The sequence below is a fragment of the Carlito syrichta genome, unplaced genomic scaffold (genome assembly GCF_000164805.1).
Source record: "Carlito syrichta isolate Samal-C Ts95f unplaced genomic scaffold, Tarsius_syrichta-2.0.1 Scaffold305182, whole genome shotgun sequence".
In the NCBI taxonomy this organism is placed as follows: Eukaryota; Metazoa; Chordata; class Mammalia; order Primates; family Tarsiidae; genus Carlito; species Carlito syrichta.
In genome coordinates this window covers 276,065-294,947 of record NW_007249278.1, presented here as the reverse complement: position 1 = coordinate 294,947, position 18,883 = coordinate 276,065, and the positions used below count along the sequence as shown (strand labels likewise).

The following is an 18,883-nucleotide window of genomic DNA, read 5'->3' as shown; positions in this document are numbered from 1 at the left end:
CTAATGAATATCAGAGAACTTTGGCTTCAGACAAACTAAGTTTGAGACTCAGCTGTCACAAATCATTTGAATTTGGATAAATTATTAATATATCTAAGCTTTAGTGATCTCATCTACAAAACAAAAATAATAATCTCTTTATGTGATCATTTTTAAATGAAATATATATACTGCCTGACACATGGTAAATGTGGAGAGTTGGCCATTATTAGTAATAATAAAAGTCTACAACTGGACAGATACTGACTGACACAATTTCTGAATTTCAAAGATAAATATAAATTTAAAAATAAAAAAATTATTTTAAAATTTTATTTTAAAAATAAAATTTCAAAGATAAGTATAACAAAAGTCAGAGAAAGAAAATGACAAGTAAGGTTAATAGATGTTTTTCTATAAATTTTCAATTGAAAACAAAGACCCTCAGACAAGATTTTTTAAAATATAGCTTCTGCATATGCTATTTTTAGAAAGACACACCATTCATTCACTCAACAAATATGTGAGTGCTTACTCTGTACTAGACACTCTTCTAGGTTCTAGGGATATAGTAAGAAACAAAATACAAAGGCTTGGACTGTACAAATACTGAAGGCAACATAATCTGGGCAGAAGGTAGCAAGGATAAAGGTCTTCAGACTGGGATGGGCCTATCTATGTTCAAGAAATGTAAGGTGATCAGTGTGGCTTAAGCCAGTGAGCAGGAGAGAGAAGGGTGAGTTCAGAGAGAAAATTGTGAGAGGTGGAATAGACTTTGTAGGGCCTTTGGGGCCTTGTCTGGACTTTGAATTTTACTCTAAATGAAAAGGTAAGCAACCGGAGAACCCTAAGCATGAGTGACAGGATCAAACTTCCCTTCTTCCTGTAAGATCTTTCTATTTGCTGTACTAAATGGAAATAGACAGGAAGTCAGTAAAAGTGAAGGCAGAGAGATCAGTTAGAAAATTAACGTAATAATCCAGGAAAGAGATGGCAGTAGGCTAGATCAGAGTGGTAGCAGTAAAGGTGGTAAGTAGTTGGAATCTTCTGGATTTGGGGGATTCCTTGACAAGATTTGTTAACTGTTTGGATGCGGAGGGTATGAGAAAAAGAGGAGTCATGGATGAATCCAAGTTTATTGGCTAGAACGATGTAAAGGATGTGGCTGTCAGCAGCTATGATGGGAACAGCAAGGTAAGAGCAGGTGTGGAGGAATATAAGCAAGCATTCAGTTTTAGGTGTATGAAACCTGAGGTGCTCTTAAGTGGGGAAAGGAAAAGTTAAAGTAATGGACAGCCAGATATATTTGAATCTGGAGCAGCCAGAACCAGAAAAGTAAATTTGATAGTTATCAGCATAGAATGGCACTTAAAAGCATGAAGCTAAGACAGAGCACCCAGGAAATAGATGTAGACTGAGAAGAGAAGGCCAAGGACTAAGATCTGAAATGCATCATCATTCATAGATGGATGGGAAGAGGAGGAACCAACAAGGGAGACAGAGAAAGAATGGCTAATGAAGTAGAATAAAATTCAGAAGACTCAGTGGGCAGGGAAGACAAGGAAGAAAGAGGGTAGGGAGGACAAGGATTATGAGCAACTGTGCCAAACGCTGCTGATAGGACAAGGAAAATAAGGATTTAGAACTGGCCACTGGGTTTAACATTAAAGGGATGCTGGTGACTTTGAGAAGGTCACTGGAGACTTTGACAAGGATGGACTGAGGGGCAGTGGGAGTAAATGTCTAAGAGACAGACTAGAAGAAAGGGAGGCAAGAAATTAAAGAAGATAACACACAACTCTTCCTGAGGTCCTTTACTCTGAGAAGGAGCAGAGAACTGGGAAAGTCAGTTACTCAAGAGAAAAATGGAATCAAGAGAGAGTTGTAAATATCAGGACATTGGTCTGTTGATAGAAGAGAGAAAAGTATATTGCTATAGTGCCACGAATTTTTAAAAATCAAAAGGTAAACAATTTAAGATTAGACAAAGTAGAATTAAGACAGAAAGCATTAAATGGGACAGAAATTAACATATATTTGACTGATAAACAATGGAACAGACTTTAAAAGTTGTTAAAGTAGTATTCTCCAAAAGAATACTGCACCCTGATGAATTTATGGGCAAAACTGATGAATGATCATTTATTTGCAGTTAAACTGATCCAGACAATAAAAGGAAGAAAAATATTTCTTTTTTTTTTTTTTTTGAGCTGGAGTCTCATTCTGTCGCCCAGACTGGAGTGCAGTGGCTGCTTCCGGCCACCGCAGCCTCGACCTGCTGGGCTCCAGCGATCCTTCCGCCTCAGTCTTCTGAGTAGCTGAACTACAGGCCCGCACTACCACACCCAGAAAGTTTTTTTTTTTAATTTATTTATTGTAGAGATGAGGTCTCACCAAGTTGTCCAGGCAGGTCTCGAACCCCCGGGCTCAGGCAATCCACTCACCTCAGCCTCCCAAAGGCGCGAGATTACAGGCTGAGCCACTGAGCCTGGCCAAAAAATATTTCAATTAATTTGAACAGCTAGCAGAAACCAGTATCAAAAATTAGCAGAGAAGAAAAAAAATCAAATCATTGTTTGAAAAATTGATTTAAAAAAGAACTAAATAAAATATAAGTAAATTAAATCCAGCAATATATTATAAGAAAAACCTAGGCACAATTTATTCCAGGAATACAAGGATGGTTCAACACAGACAATATAACTTTAATCATATTGTTATATAAAAGCAGAAAAAAATTTAAATCATCTCAATAGGTATTAAAAGATTATTTAATACAACTTCAATTAATATTAAGATAAAAATTATTGACTTAGACATTAAAAGGTATTGCTTCAGTATGATAAAGAGTAACTATTTGAAACCAATAGCCAACAAAAGTCATACATAATGAAACAAGAACAAGAGAAAACTGTCAGCCACTATTTTTTTCAATGATGTCCTGAAAGTTTTAGACATTATAATCAAACAATAAAAAGATATCTTTAAAGGTATAACTGTAAAGGTATAAAATTCATCACTCTTGCAAATATATAGCAATTTGACTAGAATATACAAAAGATTGAAATGAAAATTTATTAAAAAGAATTTTTTTTTAGTTCAGTAAAATGGCAGAATGTCAAAAGCATATAGAAATAAATGGCCTTTTGCAGACTAATCTGGGAAGGTTTCTGATTTGAAATTCTGTTTATAAAAGCAAGCCCCACCAAAACCCCTCTGGTACAGTGTTTTAGAATAAAAATGTAATGTGTGCCACACATGTAATTTGAGATAGCCCAGTTGCCACATAAAAAACACAAATAAAAAATATATGATACGTAATTCAAAAAGCCAAAATATTATCTCAATATATCTAATAAATATTTTTAATGACTTTTTTCCCACTGAGTCTTTAAAATCTAGGGTTTTTCAGTAGTTAGTCTGCTTGCTTGTTTTACACATACAGCATATTTCAATACAGAACATCCACATTTCACTAGCCGCCTGGGGCCAATAGCTATTGGATTGGACAGTGCGGCTCTCGTATCCCAGGTATATGCCTAAGAAGATATGTGCAGGACTTAGAAAATTGAACACGCCAAAACATCTACAGAACATGGAAGGGGATTTCAGTAAAAGGACAATATAGTTGACGTACTCCTAGATGGGAAGTCACAGGACTATAAAGATAAGATTTTATCTTGTAGATTATTACATAAATTCAACACAAGCCTAATCAAAAATGACATTTTTGCTGAGGATCTGACAAAATGATTCCAAAAGCTGTAAGCACAAATATACAAGCATATCAAGAAAATATAAAAATGATAAGTAAAAAGAATTGGAATTTGCAATTCCAATTAATTATTATCAAATATTTACATGTTATCAATGTATAAAAATTATGACAATGTGACAGTGGTAGCTCAACAAAGAGACTGTAAGAACTAATGTAGATAAGAATTGGTAGAGTATATGATAAAGGGAGAATTAAAAATAAGTGGGAAATGAATATTTGTAAATATATGGTAGTCTGGCCACTTACAAAAAAACATAAAGTATTATATCTATTTTATACATAGATATATCTATATATTTATAAATATATCTATTTTATTAGTAAAAACTGCAATTAGTCAAAGACTTAAATGAAAAACTATAAAGCAGTAAAGTGATCAAATAAATCTATATTGAATATTCATATAATTTTAGATTGGGAAAAGTTGTTCTAGAACAAAAAGTATAAAGAAAGAGAGTAATAGATTTTGTGACAAAATCTTCTCTTTATCAAAAACATAAATAAAAAGCTAATTTCCAAACTGGTGAAATGATTCCAACTTATACCTGATATATAAACAGCTTTTATAGATCATTAAGAGAACAATCAAAAAGAAAAAAAAAAAAAAAAAGAATGGTCTAAGGACATGAACAGGCCAATTCCCACAAGAAAACACAAATTCTCGCTGGGCTCAGTGGCTCAGCCTGTAATCCCGTGCCTTTGGGAGGCTGTGGTGAGTGGATTGCCTTAGCCCGCGGGTTCGAGAACCGCCTAGGCAGGTGAGACCTCATCTCTACAATAAATCAAAAAAAAAAAAAAAAATTAGCCGGGCGTGGTAGCGTGCGCCTGTAGTTCCAGCTACCTGGAAGGCTGAGGAGGAAGGATTGCTGGAGACCAGCAGTTCGAGGCTGCGGTGGCCGGGAGCGGCCACTGCACTCCAGTCTGGGTGACAGTGAGACTCCAACTCAAAAATAAAATAAAATAAAATAAAATACAAATTCTCACCTATCAAGCCAAAGATAAAAAGATGATGATCATGCCTGATAAGAATGCAAAGAAATGGGCAGTTGATAAAAACAACCTTTATTGAAGGAAACCTGACAGTTTATGTGAAATTCCTTAAATATGTATGCAGTCATGTGCCATATAACAACGTTTCAGTCAATGATGTACCACATATGTGATGGTGATCCCATAAGATCAGAATGGTGCTGAAACATTTCTATCACCTAGTGACATCATGGTCATCATAACATAGTAGCACAACACATTACTCATGTGTTTGTGTATAGTACATAATACTTGATAATGATCACAAATGACTACGTAACTGGTTTGTGTATTTGTTATACTATATTTTGTATTGTTAATGCGTGTATGCGCCTTCCATTTATTTTTTAAAAAGTTAACTGCAAAATAGCCTCAGGCAGGTACTTCAGGAGGTACTCCAGAAGAAGGCATTGTTATCACAGGAGCTGAAAGCTCCACATATTACTGTCCCTGAAGACCTTCAGTGGGACAAGATGTAGAGACAGAAGACAATGACACTGGCGATCCTAACACTGTGTAGACCCAGGCAAATGTGTGTGTTTGTACCTTAGCTTTTAATTACAGAGTTTAAAAAGTAAAAAGTTAAAAATGTTAAAAATAGAAATCTTACAGAATAAGGACACAAAGAAATATTTTAGTACAGCTTCACAACAGGTGTGTGTTTAAGTGTCATGTTATTATAAAAGAGTCAAAATGTTTTAAAAAATTAAGTTTAAAAACTAAAAATGTTACAATAAGCTAAGGTGAATTTACAATTGAAGAAAGAAAAGCATTTTTATAAATTGAGTGTTCTCTAAGTATACGGTATTTATAGCCTACAGTAGTATAAAATAATATCCTAGGCCTTCACATTCTTTCACCACTCACTCACCAACTCACTTAGAGCAAGTTCCAGTTCTGCAAGCTCCACTCATGCTAAGTACTCTATACAGGTAGACCATGCTTTATCTCTTACACCGAATTTTTACAGTTTAAGTACAAAAATATCTCCCATTGTGTTATAACTGCCTATAATATTCAGTACAGTAATATGCTCTACAGCGTTGTAGCCTAGGCAATGCCATATGGCCTAGGTGTGTCATAGGCTATACCATATAGGTTTGTGTAAATACACTCTATGATGTTAACACAATGACAAAATAGCCTAACAACCCATTTCTCAGAATGTAGCTCTGCTATTAAGTGACACATAACTAAATCTTTCCACTTATATGATGTACCTAGACTACACAAATCACAGAGGCAGAAAGTAAAGTAGAGATTACCAGGGGCTCCAAGGGAGAGTGAATGGGAAACTATTTTAATGGGTAGAGTTTCTGTTTGGAATGATAAAAACATTCTGGAAATGGATAGAGGTAATGATTGCAAGACATTGTGAATATGCTTAGTGCCACGGAATTGTACACTTAAAATTGTTAAAATTGTAAATGTTTTGTTACATATATTTTATAATTTTTAAAACTTCCATTACATGACTATGAAGTTTAGTAAACTGGTCTCCTATTATTGAACATTTAGGTTCTTTTTTCAAGTTTTTAGCAGTTAAAAATAACAAAGTAAATAAAAATAACATAAAAATATGTATCCTTTGACCTAACATTTTTATTTTGGGGTATTTCTCTTATGGTAATATTAAGAATATGTGTAAAGATATATTTCCTCCTGGCACTATTTGTAACAGAAAAAAAAAAAAAAATCAGAAACCTAAATAACTAGCATAAAAGATTGTCAAATAAATTATGGTACATAATGGAAAATTAGGAAATCACTAAAAAATATACTGCAGATATATATCTTTTGCTATTAATGGGGATAAATTATTAAAAATAATATGGGTGATATAATAAACTTTAAAGGAAGTAAATGTTCATGCGTGCATAAGGAAGTATCTGGAAGACTATATCTGCCAGTGGTTGTCTCTGAGTAAATGGGATTTCACTGCTTTCTCATGCTCTTTTTGAATGTATTTTCTGATTTTTCTGCAATGAACACAAACTTGTTTTGCAAAAAGAAAAAAATAAAAGAAACTTAGTTTTGAATAAAACATATATAACTCCTAGTTATTTTTCCTTTCCTAGAAGCAACACTGTGCCTTTGTGCACCATACAAAGTGCCCTCCCCAAAAGAAAAACAAAATGCCAAATAAAAGACCATTTATAGGTTATTTATTATATGAAACCAGTCAATAATTATTCCCCCAATCTGAGTAACTAGAATTAGATTATATTGAGACATCCTTTGGGCTTTGGGTTTGCTTCTGAGTTGGCCATAGTAGGTATATGTACAAAGCATTAATGAAAATGCTTTCTACTTTTGCCAGTGAGGTGGGTTTTCTTTTACAAATGAGGAAGATGATAACCCTGCAGAGTAAGTCTACATACAAAGTGAGACGTTCAAGTATCTGAATGGAACCTAGTAAAATTAAAGCAAGAAAACTATAGTGCCTTTAAGAGTATTCTGAAAGCTTATACAGTTATAGAAGGAATAATACTGTAAGTTTGGAAGTATAGGCAAAGAGATCCAATCCTAAAGGCATTTTTGTTTGAGTGTCCCACACATTAAGCTGTAAATCAGGAACAGGAAATTTGAAATCATTAAGGTCACATATTTATAACACCATATTCAATTAGGTTAGAAAAGTGCAATATCTGTCATCATGTCATAAAAAGATGTGTTTTTCTTTCAGATCTCTTATAAAGAAAAGCTCCCTACATTGTTACAGATAGGGCTGTTTTCAATCAGTTACAAGGAGCAATTCAATTACTAGATGGTTTAGTGCAGTAACTGACTCCAGACTAATTTAATTTATTTAGGTCTCTAAAGATCAATTGATCTGATTTGTCCCATCCCTAAAGGCTGTTTAGTAAAAATTCAGACTTAAATACCTAGAAATGAAATCCAAAACCTTGGCCAATTTCACACTATTTAGGTCATCTTGCAAACTTTCAGCTAGTCATGTAAGAGTGCTCTCTTGGCCCTCAGACTACTGAAAGCTACTTAGCTTCATGTACATGTGAGCGCTCCACATCAGGATGCTTATTTAATAAGTAAAAAATGTGGGCAAATGCATTATCAAATCTGTTGTTCTAAAGGGCAGTCAGACTGGGTACTCCTATCTCATGAGCCTGTATACAACTACAGGGCTATTTTTATTCCAGGAGCAGTTTATTAAGGCATTAAAAGTAGAGTTAGATAGGGGTAAAAACAGTTCGATGAAATGTTCATCTAACAAAATAAGGAACTTATAATTATTTTACATTTTTAGATTTATAAAGTGCTGTCATAAAGGTCATCTTACTTGATTCTCACAATAAACCACTGAAGTGAGCAGGGTTATTTTTTCCATTTTCTACATGAGGTAACAGACTTAGAGGTCCAGTGATTTCTCCAGGATCACTCTCTCAGGAAAATGTACTCTCTAACCCATGACTTTTTTCTCCCAGTACATCATGCTTAACCCCTGATCTGAGACAGAAGATATAATGTACACTACAAAAGCACATCAGTATTTCCCCCTGAATCACCGACTTTGTTCTTATTTGATACATAAATAAAACTGAGAAAAAGTTCACTTATAATAGCCCCAGCTACATACACCCAGCCTGTATCAGAGCTAAAGTCACACCTAAATGAAGTAGCCTTGTAAGTGGACTCCCTTGTTGCTCATACTACTGGTCCCATATTCTCACTGTCTGACATCCTACCTAATTGGAGAGTTATCCACTTGCCTTCTGTCTGCATTTTGCAGTGGGATTTTAACCTCAAACTCAAGTTTCTTTCCCAGATCTCAACCGTCCTAATCACTTGTCAGCCTCTCCAACTAATTAATCTTTCTTTTCTACTAAAATTCCACAGTTCTGTCCAACATTCAGCCTCTCCTGCTGGCTTCTATGCCTCCTGACTGAGCCTCTAAATCTGTTTCCCCAAATCAAAGCTCCTGCCTATGTACTGCCATTTGGCAAGACTTAGGAAGAATCAGATAGAGGGGTTGCTAAATACGTTAATTTGTCTCTTAATTTGAGTTGCCAAGACAGGTTGTGCAGAAGTGCCAAGGTTAGCAGATGTGGTCATGTGGTAGGTAACAAAGAGTCTGGTAGAAAAATGTAGCAGTTAGCAGGGCAATCACACAAAGATATGGAGATAAAGTAAACTGGAGGGCTGGTGGCTTGGGTACCCCCATCAATAAATTCATAGGCCCAAATAAAAGAATAAGTGACTGTGTTTAAGAAATACAAATAATCTTCTCTTTGAAAAACATAATTTCTGACTTTCAAACTGGGAAAACTATAGATCTCAATACAGTCATTACCCATCAGCCAGGTGGTCTCACGTCACATGAACCATTTCAATTGAGCAAAAAGTAGGGTAAGTTAGAGGCACATGATTTGTCATGTGTCTTCTTAGAGGTCCTGAGCCTGATGTCAGTCCTATTAAATATAAACAGTCCATGCTTTAGGTAAAATTATGTGACCTAGAATTAAACTACAGCCCCTTGTTTCAAAATCCCAATCAACAACACTTACGTCTTTCTGTTAGCAAATACATAAGCTTCAGAAGATAAAAGGCTATTATGGTTCTGTTTCTCTGCAGACTGCCACTCATCGAGACATGAAGGTTAAAAACATCAAGAAGACTAAGCTTTGATAAAAACAGTCCTGTTTTTTACAGTAGAATAAATCTTCTGACCAAAGAAACCACTTTACTCAGAAATTGAGCTTATAATAAATCCAGTGGCAACAGCTGACAAGACTCAACGAGGTGCATACCTACAGAGTTTATAACTGGAAGGAAGAGGGGTTCAGAGAATTGGAGGCTACACACAGTAAGGTTACGGTCCACTGGTGTCAAAAGAAGTAGGTTCTTACTCTCTCTTCTCTTGATCTTATCTGAACAAGAAATTTCTCAGAAAATTCTCATTACCTCTCAATGTCAGTGAGCCTGGAGGAGTCCCGGAATCCTTTGGCAAAAGGATTGCTATCTATTTTCAGCTTGGTAATCTGGAAAGGAAAAAATGGGTACAAAACAATATCATTTCTGAGGTAAAGGAAGTAAAATCAGAAATCAGAAAATCAGGGTCTGTTCATTAGGTTGTAGAAAAACACACCAAGAACATACTAATGTCTCTCAGTAGTATGAGAAGGGTGGGAAGTACCAGACAAGTTTTCATGGGGATAGATCACAGCCAGGTGGGATGGTAGGGGAAGGTCTCTGAGAGAAAGAGGTATCTGAGGATGGGCTGGAGGCCAATGGATAGATACAATTGGGGTTGGAGGCCTTTCAGGCAAAGGTAGGCATGAACTGCAGTGTGAAGTATTTAAGAGATTAGTGAAAGGCCAGGGCCAAACTGGGAAGTTGCGGGAGCTGCCTAAATGGAGAGTTATACAGAATTCCATCATTGGTGGGGAGTAGGGAATAAAAGCAAGAACGCTGTCTCATTCTGTCCTGACAACATCTTCTGTTAATACTATGAGTACATATACATCCATAATAGATAAAAAGAGTAAATGGCCAATAATAGCCTCATGTTCAATATTATATTGATATATATGACATAAACACAAGATACAAAGCCTTCAGAATATAAATGTACTTCTGTTCCCCTTTCCATTCGACTAAATTAGAATCAAATGAGTACGTCTTTTGTTATCGTTCCATATGTCTATTTCCATATTCATAAAGTCTATGCTCATACAGAAAAAATACAACCTAGTAAAAATCACAAACTGAAGTTTTAAGTGCTATGCAATAGCATTCATAATTTCCATAATACTAATATACATATAGAAAGATCCATCACATCACATGCATGTCTGTCTGCAGGAAAATATATTAGGTTGCAAAGAAAAAATAAAGGAAACACTGATTAAAAGATACTCAACACAGAAAATCCCTAAATGTCAGAGCTGAAAGGAACCTGAGAGAACATGTAGCCCATGGTATCATCTAACAGATAATCACACTGAGGCACAAAGAGCACAAGGACCAAAATACAGCTAATCAGTTGCTGAGTTAGAACCAAGGAAACCTTTAAGGAGTCATAGCTCCTTAGTATCAAAATTAGACCCATATTGATTTTTAGAGGAAAACACAGGCAAATATTCTTAACAGGGAAAAAGATTACCAATTAAAGCATGTCTTCTTCTTTCAAAGTAAGAAGTAAATGATCAAAACAGATAGTTTGAAATACTATTTTGTCCCAAAGCAAACATTCCTCTGATCAGAGTCTATCTACAGTTCATTTTAAACCAATGACACCCGAATAATTTCTTTCTTCATTACAAAATAAAGGAGCTTTTTTCCTTTTTCACATGTGAGTTAAAACAAGGCACAAACTGCAAAGAAGCTATTTACCTCACTTGAAGTGGAACCCCCATAACCAGCCCAATCAGAGAGACTCCTCTTCTCTATCAACAACACTGACACGTTATAAGATTAATCCTTTGATAAGATTAGTTTTAAGGGCATTTTACAATGCCTCAGAAATGTTCATTTTTAGCCCATGAACATTCACTTTAGAGCAGCTGAAGAAAATAGCTAATTTTCTTTTCAACCTAGTTACAGAAATTGGTAAACAGGAAAGGAAATAGTAGATAAATAACAAACCCATTCTCAATAGATAGCAACCATTACTTAAAGTAGGCATATAAAGGAATATGTAGGAAGACCTGAGGTTGCCTCTAAAATGTTGCCATCAGGAGTTTATAGAGAACTTTTCTCACACATGGCCACAGCCACTGGTTTCTAAAGAGTGAAGTCTGTTTCAGTCATTCATTTAGACTAGAACATATTTTTAAAGTCAATTTTGGGGGAAAAGGGGAATATTTTTATTTGTTTGAAATAGATTTTAAACATCTTTTAAAGTCCAGGCAATCAATATGTTTCAAGATTATAAATACTAACAAGAATTTAAAACCCTCAAAGACAAGAGCTATATCTTTCTATGGAACAATTATATTTTAAAATATTTTCTATTTCTAAAATGCTGTATAGTTCATGAACATACTTTCTCAATAATCCACCAACAAATATTTAATTGATTGCCATGCACATACACTATACTAGATGTCAGAGGGAACAAAGATAGAAAACACATGATTTCTGTCTCAGTGGAGCTTAAGATTTCATGGAGCAGGCAGTGACACACATAGCTAACCAGAAAGGGAAGTAGCATTAAATGCCACTAAAAAAAGGTGGCACTACATTCACTGCCTGGTTACTGGCATAATAATTCAATGAAAATTTCAAACTGAAACTGTGGGACTGAGCAATAAAGGTAAAGCTACCTTCAAATAGCACATTTATAAAATTCAAAAGTAAATGGACTTGCCAATGGATACAATGTTCCAGAGACAATGACAGATGACATATTTGATGGAAAAACTAATTTTGAAAAAAGTTCTCTTGCAGTCAACCCTCTAAATTGTGAACTATATCAAATTTTTTCTTTACAAACTAAAAGGATAGAAAGTATTGGCTACCTGTTATAATGATTAAAGATGAACTTTGAGCCAGGCTTGGTGGCTCAGCCTGTAATCCTGCGCCTTTGGGAGGCTGAGGTGAATGGATTGCCTGAGCCCGCGGGTTCGAGACCCGCCTGGGTAGGTGCGACCTCATCTCTACAATAAATCAGAAAATTAGCCGGGCGTGGTAGCGCGTGCCTGTAGTTCCAACTACGTGGAAGGCTGAGGCGGAAGGATTGCCAGAGCCCAGCAGGTTGAGGCTGCAGTGGCTGGGAGCGGCCACTGCACTCTAGTCTGGGAGACAGAGTGAGACTCCAACTCAAAAAAAAAAAAAAGGACTTTAATATACTTTATCCTTGAAAAGAATTTTGAAAATTACAGGTGTTGTTCTTTATATTCTCAAATAGCAAGGTATAGTGGCTCAGAATATGATAACTATAGAGTCATCTTAAATCCTTCAGTGCCCTAATGCCACAAAGAGAATGCATACTCTCAAAACATCTGGGTTGCTCAATTGGTATGTCACCATATCTAATAATATTGCTACACTTTGAATAAGAAAGTGAATTAACTTCAACATGAGTTTTCAGATTTATTAGAATTTTCTCTGATTGTGAGAATTATCTGTCTCCAATATCATTTTAATCCAGCTTTTATAATTCCCAGGAGTATCAGTGGTAACTTTTTTCCTTTACATTTTGATATAATTTCAAACTTCAGAAAAGTTTTGAGACTAGGACAAGGTACTCTTATACACCTAGATTTACCAATCAGTTGCAGCAATAATTTACAATTTTAGTGTACTAATTAGAAAAAGAATTCAAGACAATTACCAGGTATTTATTTTCTCTATGGGCTACTTTAATTCTGAGAAAAATAATTGCTTTTGGATATGAGAAGAGAAAAATGCTGAAGAGATCTATTACCACAAAAATTCTATGAGGGCTCTGGGTTGATACTATATTCCTGAACAGGTTTTTACAAAGTACAAATTAGCAGCATAGAGATTGTGGGTTAAACTCCTGAGTGAGCCCACCATGCTCCTTGCAGTCCACCATTACCAGACTGACTCTACCAGGGTGTCAGTCTAGTTGAGCTTTACTTTAAGACAAATAACATTCAGAAAAAAACATTTTCATCTTTTTACCAATTACAGACTAGATGAAACTGGGAGTTTACAAAAAAAAATTTTTTTTAATCTTAAGATAAATTATAAATAAAAAAACTTTAATGTCCTAGGTAATCACACATTTTTAAAAGGTCAGGCAGATTGTATGCTGTATTTAAATAAAAACCAGTTGTTATACAGAAACAATTTTATTTTCCCCCTCAGAGACAGGGTCTTGCTCTGGTACTAGGCTGGAGTGCAGTGGCATGATCATAGCTCACTGCAGCCTTGAACTCCTGGACTCAAACAATCTTCCCACATCAGCCTCCCAAAGTGCTAGGATTACAGGAGTGAGTCACCATACACAGTGCCAGAAATTCATTTTTGAAGGTATAGCTTTACATCTCTTTATGAAATGTGGACTAACTGAAAAACGCATTTGAGAATTGATGAGAAAAAAGGAGGTGAGTTAGTGATTTTAGCTGGGCATCATTTCATTCATGTTCTAACACAGTATACCTGTAGCTTGTAATGTTATTAAGCAATATCACCCTTGTCAAAGGCAATACTAGAAGTGTCAAACATGTATCAACTACCAAACATCGCATGTAAACAAACTAGAGAAATAGCTTCTTAACACTGCAAAAACTAGTATTAAAAGCAGCAATGTTTCTCACTTCATGAAGAGAAAGCATTAACAAGTAAGGATAGTAGTAAATGTGCTTAAGGAATCCTGCTTTGAGTGTGTGTCTACACAATACAACCCTGTTTGTTCACATATTATTTCAATAATACAGAACATAATGCAATTCCTAACCAGAGTAGTCATTTCTTCAACATCTCCGTTATCTGTAAATAAATATATGCATAATTGGAGGGTTGATTTTTTACATAACCAGCTGTGCAAAAGAGGAACACTTGCAGTGGTTATTCTCTGGGATATCACTAGACTTGGAATCCAGCTAGGGTTCTCAGCCACAAGGTGAAATTGGCCCTCAGAGACCATTTCTCCAATTATCAGGAAAAGATCTGACCAAATGCATTTAAAAATGAAACCTGACCTACACTTCAACTCTACAGAAATGGTCTGCCTGCTCAAAAATAATGCATGACCTTTAAAGCTTAAATTATAAAATAGTTTGTTGAAAGTGTAATGTATTTAGCTTTCATCTAATAATGTAAAGAAATGCAATCATTCTCTTGAAAAAACCAAAGAAAGAAATAGTGGAAAGGTCCCATTTTCATTACTTACAAATGAAACTACCAGCCACAATAAATGAGAAGTTTTTTCCCACAAATTCCATTGTAAACTTTAATTGGATTTTAATGGACATAAAAATAAAAGTCCTATCAAAAGCTTAAAATAGATGAAAGTGATACTAAATGTAAACTTTTAAATCTTCCTCTCTTTCATCTTTTCTATTTTTTGATGAAAAATGTCTAATAGTTATAATATACTTAGTAAATATTTACTTTATTTATTTCCTATATATTTATTTTATAATATATTTGCTATGGGAAAATCAGTACACAAATTGTAGCTGTGAAGACACAGTAGATGGGAGGAGGCCTAGAAAAAGTCAAGGATAACTTTAGAAAATGGCACAGAACTAATGGAAATGCTAACACCCACACCGATTTATATTAATTAAGCACTTGCTATAAGAACTTTTATTGATCTTATGAGGTTTATAAATCATTCACAAAACTCGTCTGTTAGTATACAAAATCAAATCTTTGACTATTAATTGGATTTCAATCTTACAGGCATGTGACTTTGAGCTAGGGACAATGGTCTTAAAGGTTGATGTACAAAAATAAACTCAGACACAGAAGCTCTACTGAGAAAATTAATTCTAAATTTAGTCACTTCAATTGCAGGCCATTTAGCAATGAAATGATATCCTAATCATATTAATCTTTACATTTAATGATGGAATAAAAAATAGGTTGAGCTGGGCTCGGTGGCTCAGCCTGTAATCCTGCGCCTTTGGGAGGCTGAGGTGAGTGGATTGCCTGAGCCCACGGGTTCGAGACCTGCCTGGGCAGGCGAGACCGCATCTCTACAATAAATCAAAAAATTAGCCGGGCATGGTAACGCGTGCCTGTAATTCCAGCTACTCGGAAGGCTGAGGCAGAAGGATCGCCGGAGCCTAGCAAGTTGAGGCTGCAGTGGCCAGGAGCGGCCACTGCACTCCAGTCTGGGCGACAGAGTGAAACTTCAACTCAAAAAAAAAAGAAGAGGTTAGGCACTGATTAAATATAGAATAGAAGGGCACTGATTAAATTTTGATCCCATTTATGATATCAATTAGAAATAAATATTTGCAAAAGGAGCAACTTGTGTTTAAATGTGTGTTTATTAGTTTCTTCACCTAATAATTTAATTAAATCAGCCATATTTTCAAATTCAGTTTTCAGACCTTGGCCTTGCAATCTAGCATAATGCCACCAAAAAGGAAGATGTAAGACCCAGAAGATCAAAATCTCACTTACTAGATTTGTAACCTCGGGTGAATGTCTGACCTTAGTCTCTTAATTTACACAATAGAACTCACAGGGTCTCTTTCAGGGGATCAACAGCAGAATTAAATGAGATATTGAGAAAAAAAGGGAAAAGATTTTTCTAAATTAAAAGTGATAATAAATCTAAACTATGAATTTTATTTATTTTTTATTTTATTTACTTTTTTTTTTTTTTTTTGAGTTGGAGTCCCACTCTGTCGCCCAGACTGTAGTGCAGTGGCCGCTCCCGGCCACCGCAGCCTCAACCTGCTGGGTTCTGGTGATCCTTCCACCTCAACCTTCCATGTAGCTGGAACTACAAGCACATGCTACCACGCCTGGCTAAGTTTTTTATTTATTGTAGAGATGAGGTCTCACCTGCCCAGGTGGGTCTCGAACCCACGGGCTCACGCAATCCACTCACCTCAGCTTCCATGAATTTTAGATAGATCCTAGTCCAAAGGGGGGCCAGGGTGGAAAAGCAATCAAAGATATTTTTGGTCCATCCTGAAGATTTTAATATAAACTGAATAATAATATAAAAAATAATTCTTATTAATTGTCTTAGCCGTGATAAAGATGATAGGATTACAATAATACACCTATTGTCAGAATATGCTCACAGAAGTATTAAGGAATAAAGTGTCATGATGCATGCAACTTAGTTTCAAATGACTCAGGGATGTGGGGAAAGTATGTATACATACAGGGAGAGGGAGAGGAGAGAGGGAGAGAGAGAGAGGTCAAACTAATTTAGCTAAATGTTAATTGCTGAATCTGGGTGGAGGGCACATGAGCTTTATTTTAACAGTTGTTTAATTTTTGGTATATTTGAAAACTTTCTAAACAAAAAGTTGAGAAGAAAAACAAGCATTAAGTGAGATCATGTCATGAAAGGATGGGGCTGCCTCTTATTACATACAGCTAGTGCTAGTGTACAATCAGACCTCTAGTTTAGGATGATCATTATCATGTCACACTCAGATATATGGTGTGAACAGTCCATTTGTTTAAGGAAAATGAACATAAAGAGTTGAAGCCCTCTAAAAAGAATGTCTCAGAGTCTACTAGGGTCAAAAGCTAAGAGGAAGTAAAGTTCTGCCTCCTTGGGAACACCAAGCACCCGCAGCTTAGAGGTTAAGGGCACTAACTCTTGAGTGTAGACTCAAATCAGTGATGGAAGGAACAAGGTCATCTCAAATGACTTATTTAACTTGTGCCTCAATTTTCCCAACTGTATGATGTTGAATAAAAATACTATTGCTCCAATCTCATAATATCATTGTGAAGATTAAATATAATCATGCACTTCAAATGGTGCTTTGTGCACAGTAAGTATCCAAATGTCAGCTATCATTATTATGTAAATAATACCCTCCTATTCCAATATACTACGGTATGAGAGGTCCTGTCAACAGTTATTCAGAATTTCTCTTTCACCTATTAAACCACATCTAAGGAATTAAATTATAAATTTTAATTTTTGTTCTGTTTCTATAATTTCCACCCCCAAAAATGTACCTATTCTTATTTTGGTCCTCTTTATGGAGAATTCTTATAAAAGCAATGGAGCCTCCACATGGCTATTTTTTATGTTATTCCCAAACATCAATAGGGTTTCTTAAATTAGTATAAATGTAAAATTTTATAAAATTAGTATAGCTGCATATTATAAAAGCTAGAAAGTCAATAAGTGTAAGATGAATGGAATGTTTCGGAAATCTTTTCTGAACTTATGATATTTGCATTCCATGTGCCCTGAAATAAATTAAAAATGGGATTGTTGGTTTCAACATCCTAGACTCTCAGAAAGCCAGCATTAATGTTTTATGGCTTTGTGGAATTTCACCTATACCCAAATTTTTAGCTTGGACATTCTCTGAAAATTTTCATTCTTGTGTTGTCTTCTTAGAGATAATCTAACAGTTATAATACTTTACTTTTACTATAAGATAATTAGCATGATAGCAATCAATCATTCATTAATCTCAGCAAAAAATACACCACTAAAATATTAAAATCCAAATGGTGACAAAATCTCTTTTGATATTCCTGAGACAATCCAACAGAAACCATATGCCTTCTTTACAGAGTGCCTTAGAGTCTCCAAAGGTATGTTCATACACACCGCTACATATGATCTTAACAGTTACCCTTAAGATGGCCTGGTCAGTCTTTAGCCCCAGTATACAGGTAAGGAAAATGGCAGCCACTGGTGAAATAAAATCTACTGAAAACCGTACTGACATTACAGATGGTCAAGCCTTACATATCCACTCTGGCCATTTGCCCACATCCCTTTTACAGGTGTCCATTCATTCCCTCATATATGTGGGGATACCTATACTTTTAGCTTCATCTTGTCTTTCTTGAGAGACTCTCCAGCATGTCTGATCTGGTGCAGCATTCTCCCCTAGACTCAGCCATCTATCACACAGTGTCTTACATATACTCACTCAGAACCCAAAATATAATGACATCAAGACAAGAGGAGAGCAACAGTCCTGGTACCTACAACTCATCAAGCAAAAGCAAGACACAAAGACGAAAAGAGGCTATGATCAACTGAATTTGTCAAGGAAACTGAGGATGCAAATTCCTTTTACTGAAGTATTCCAAAGGAATTCTATTTCTGATCCTTCTGACTACAGAAAGATTATTTAACCTCTAATAGCCTCGGCTTCCTCCTGTAGTGTGTTACTACTGCCACAGCCCTTCAAGCTTATGCAGATGATGAAAAAAGAAAATATGAAGTATTTAAAAGCACCTGGCCCTTAGTAGGACCTTAATAAATATTTACAAAGTTGAATGAGGAAATGCAAACATTTTAAGTATGATATACAATAAGAGTAGAAAATACAGGTTGATTATCCCTTATCTGAAATGCTTGGGACCAGAAGTGTTTTGAGCCTCAGATTTTTTTCAGATTTTGGAATATGTGCATTATACTTAGACAGGGTGAGCATCCCTAATCCAAAAATCTGAAATTCAAAATGCTCCTATGAGCATTTCCTTTGAGTGCCA

General features: G+C 35.4%; 1 protein-coding gene across 1 annotated transcript in view; it reads right to left on the bottom strand.

Annotated features, from left to right (window-relative positions):
• Positions 1–18,883, bottom strand: part of TBX20 (T-box 20) — a 54,044-nt gene that overhangs the window by 20,644 nt on the left and 14,517 nt on the right. The window contains exon 6 of the mRNA XM_008061277.1: positions 9,707–9,783. Coding sequence (XP_008059468.1) covers positions 9,707–9,783 — 77 coding nt within the window. The remainder of the gene's footprint in view (positions 1–9,706; positions 9,784–18,883) is intronic.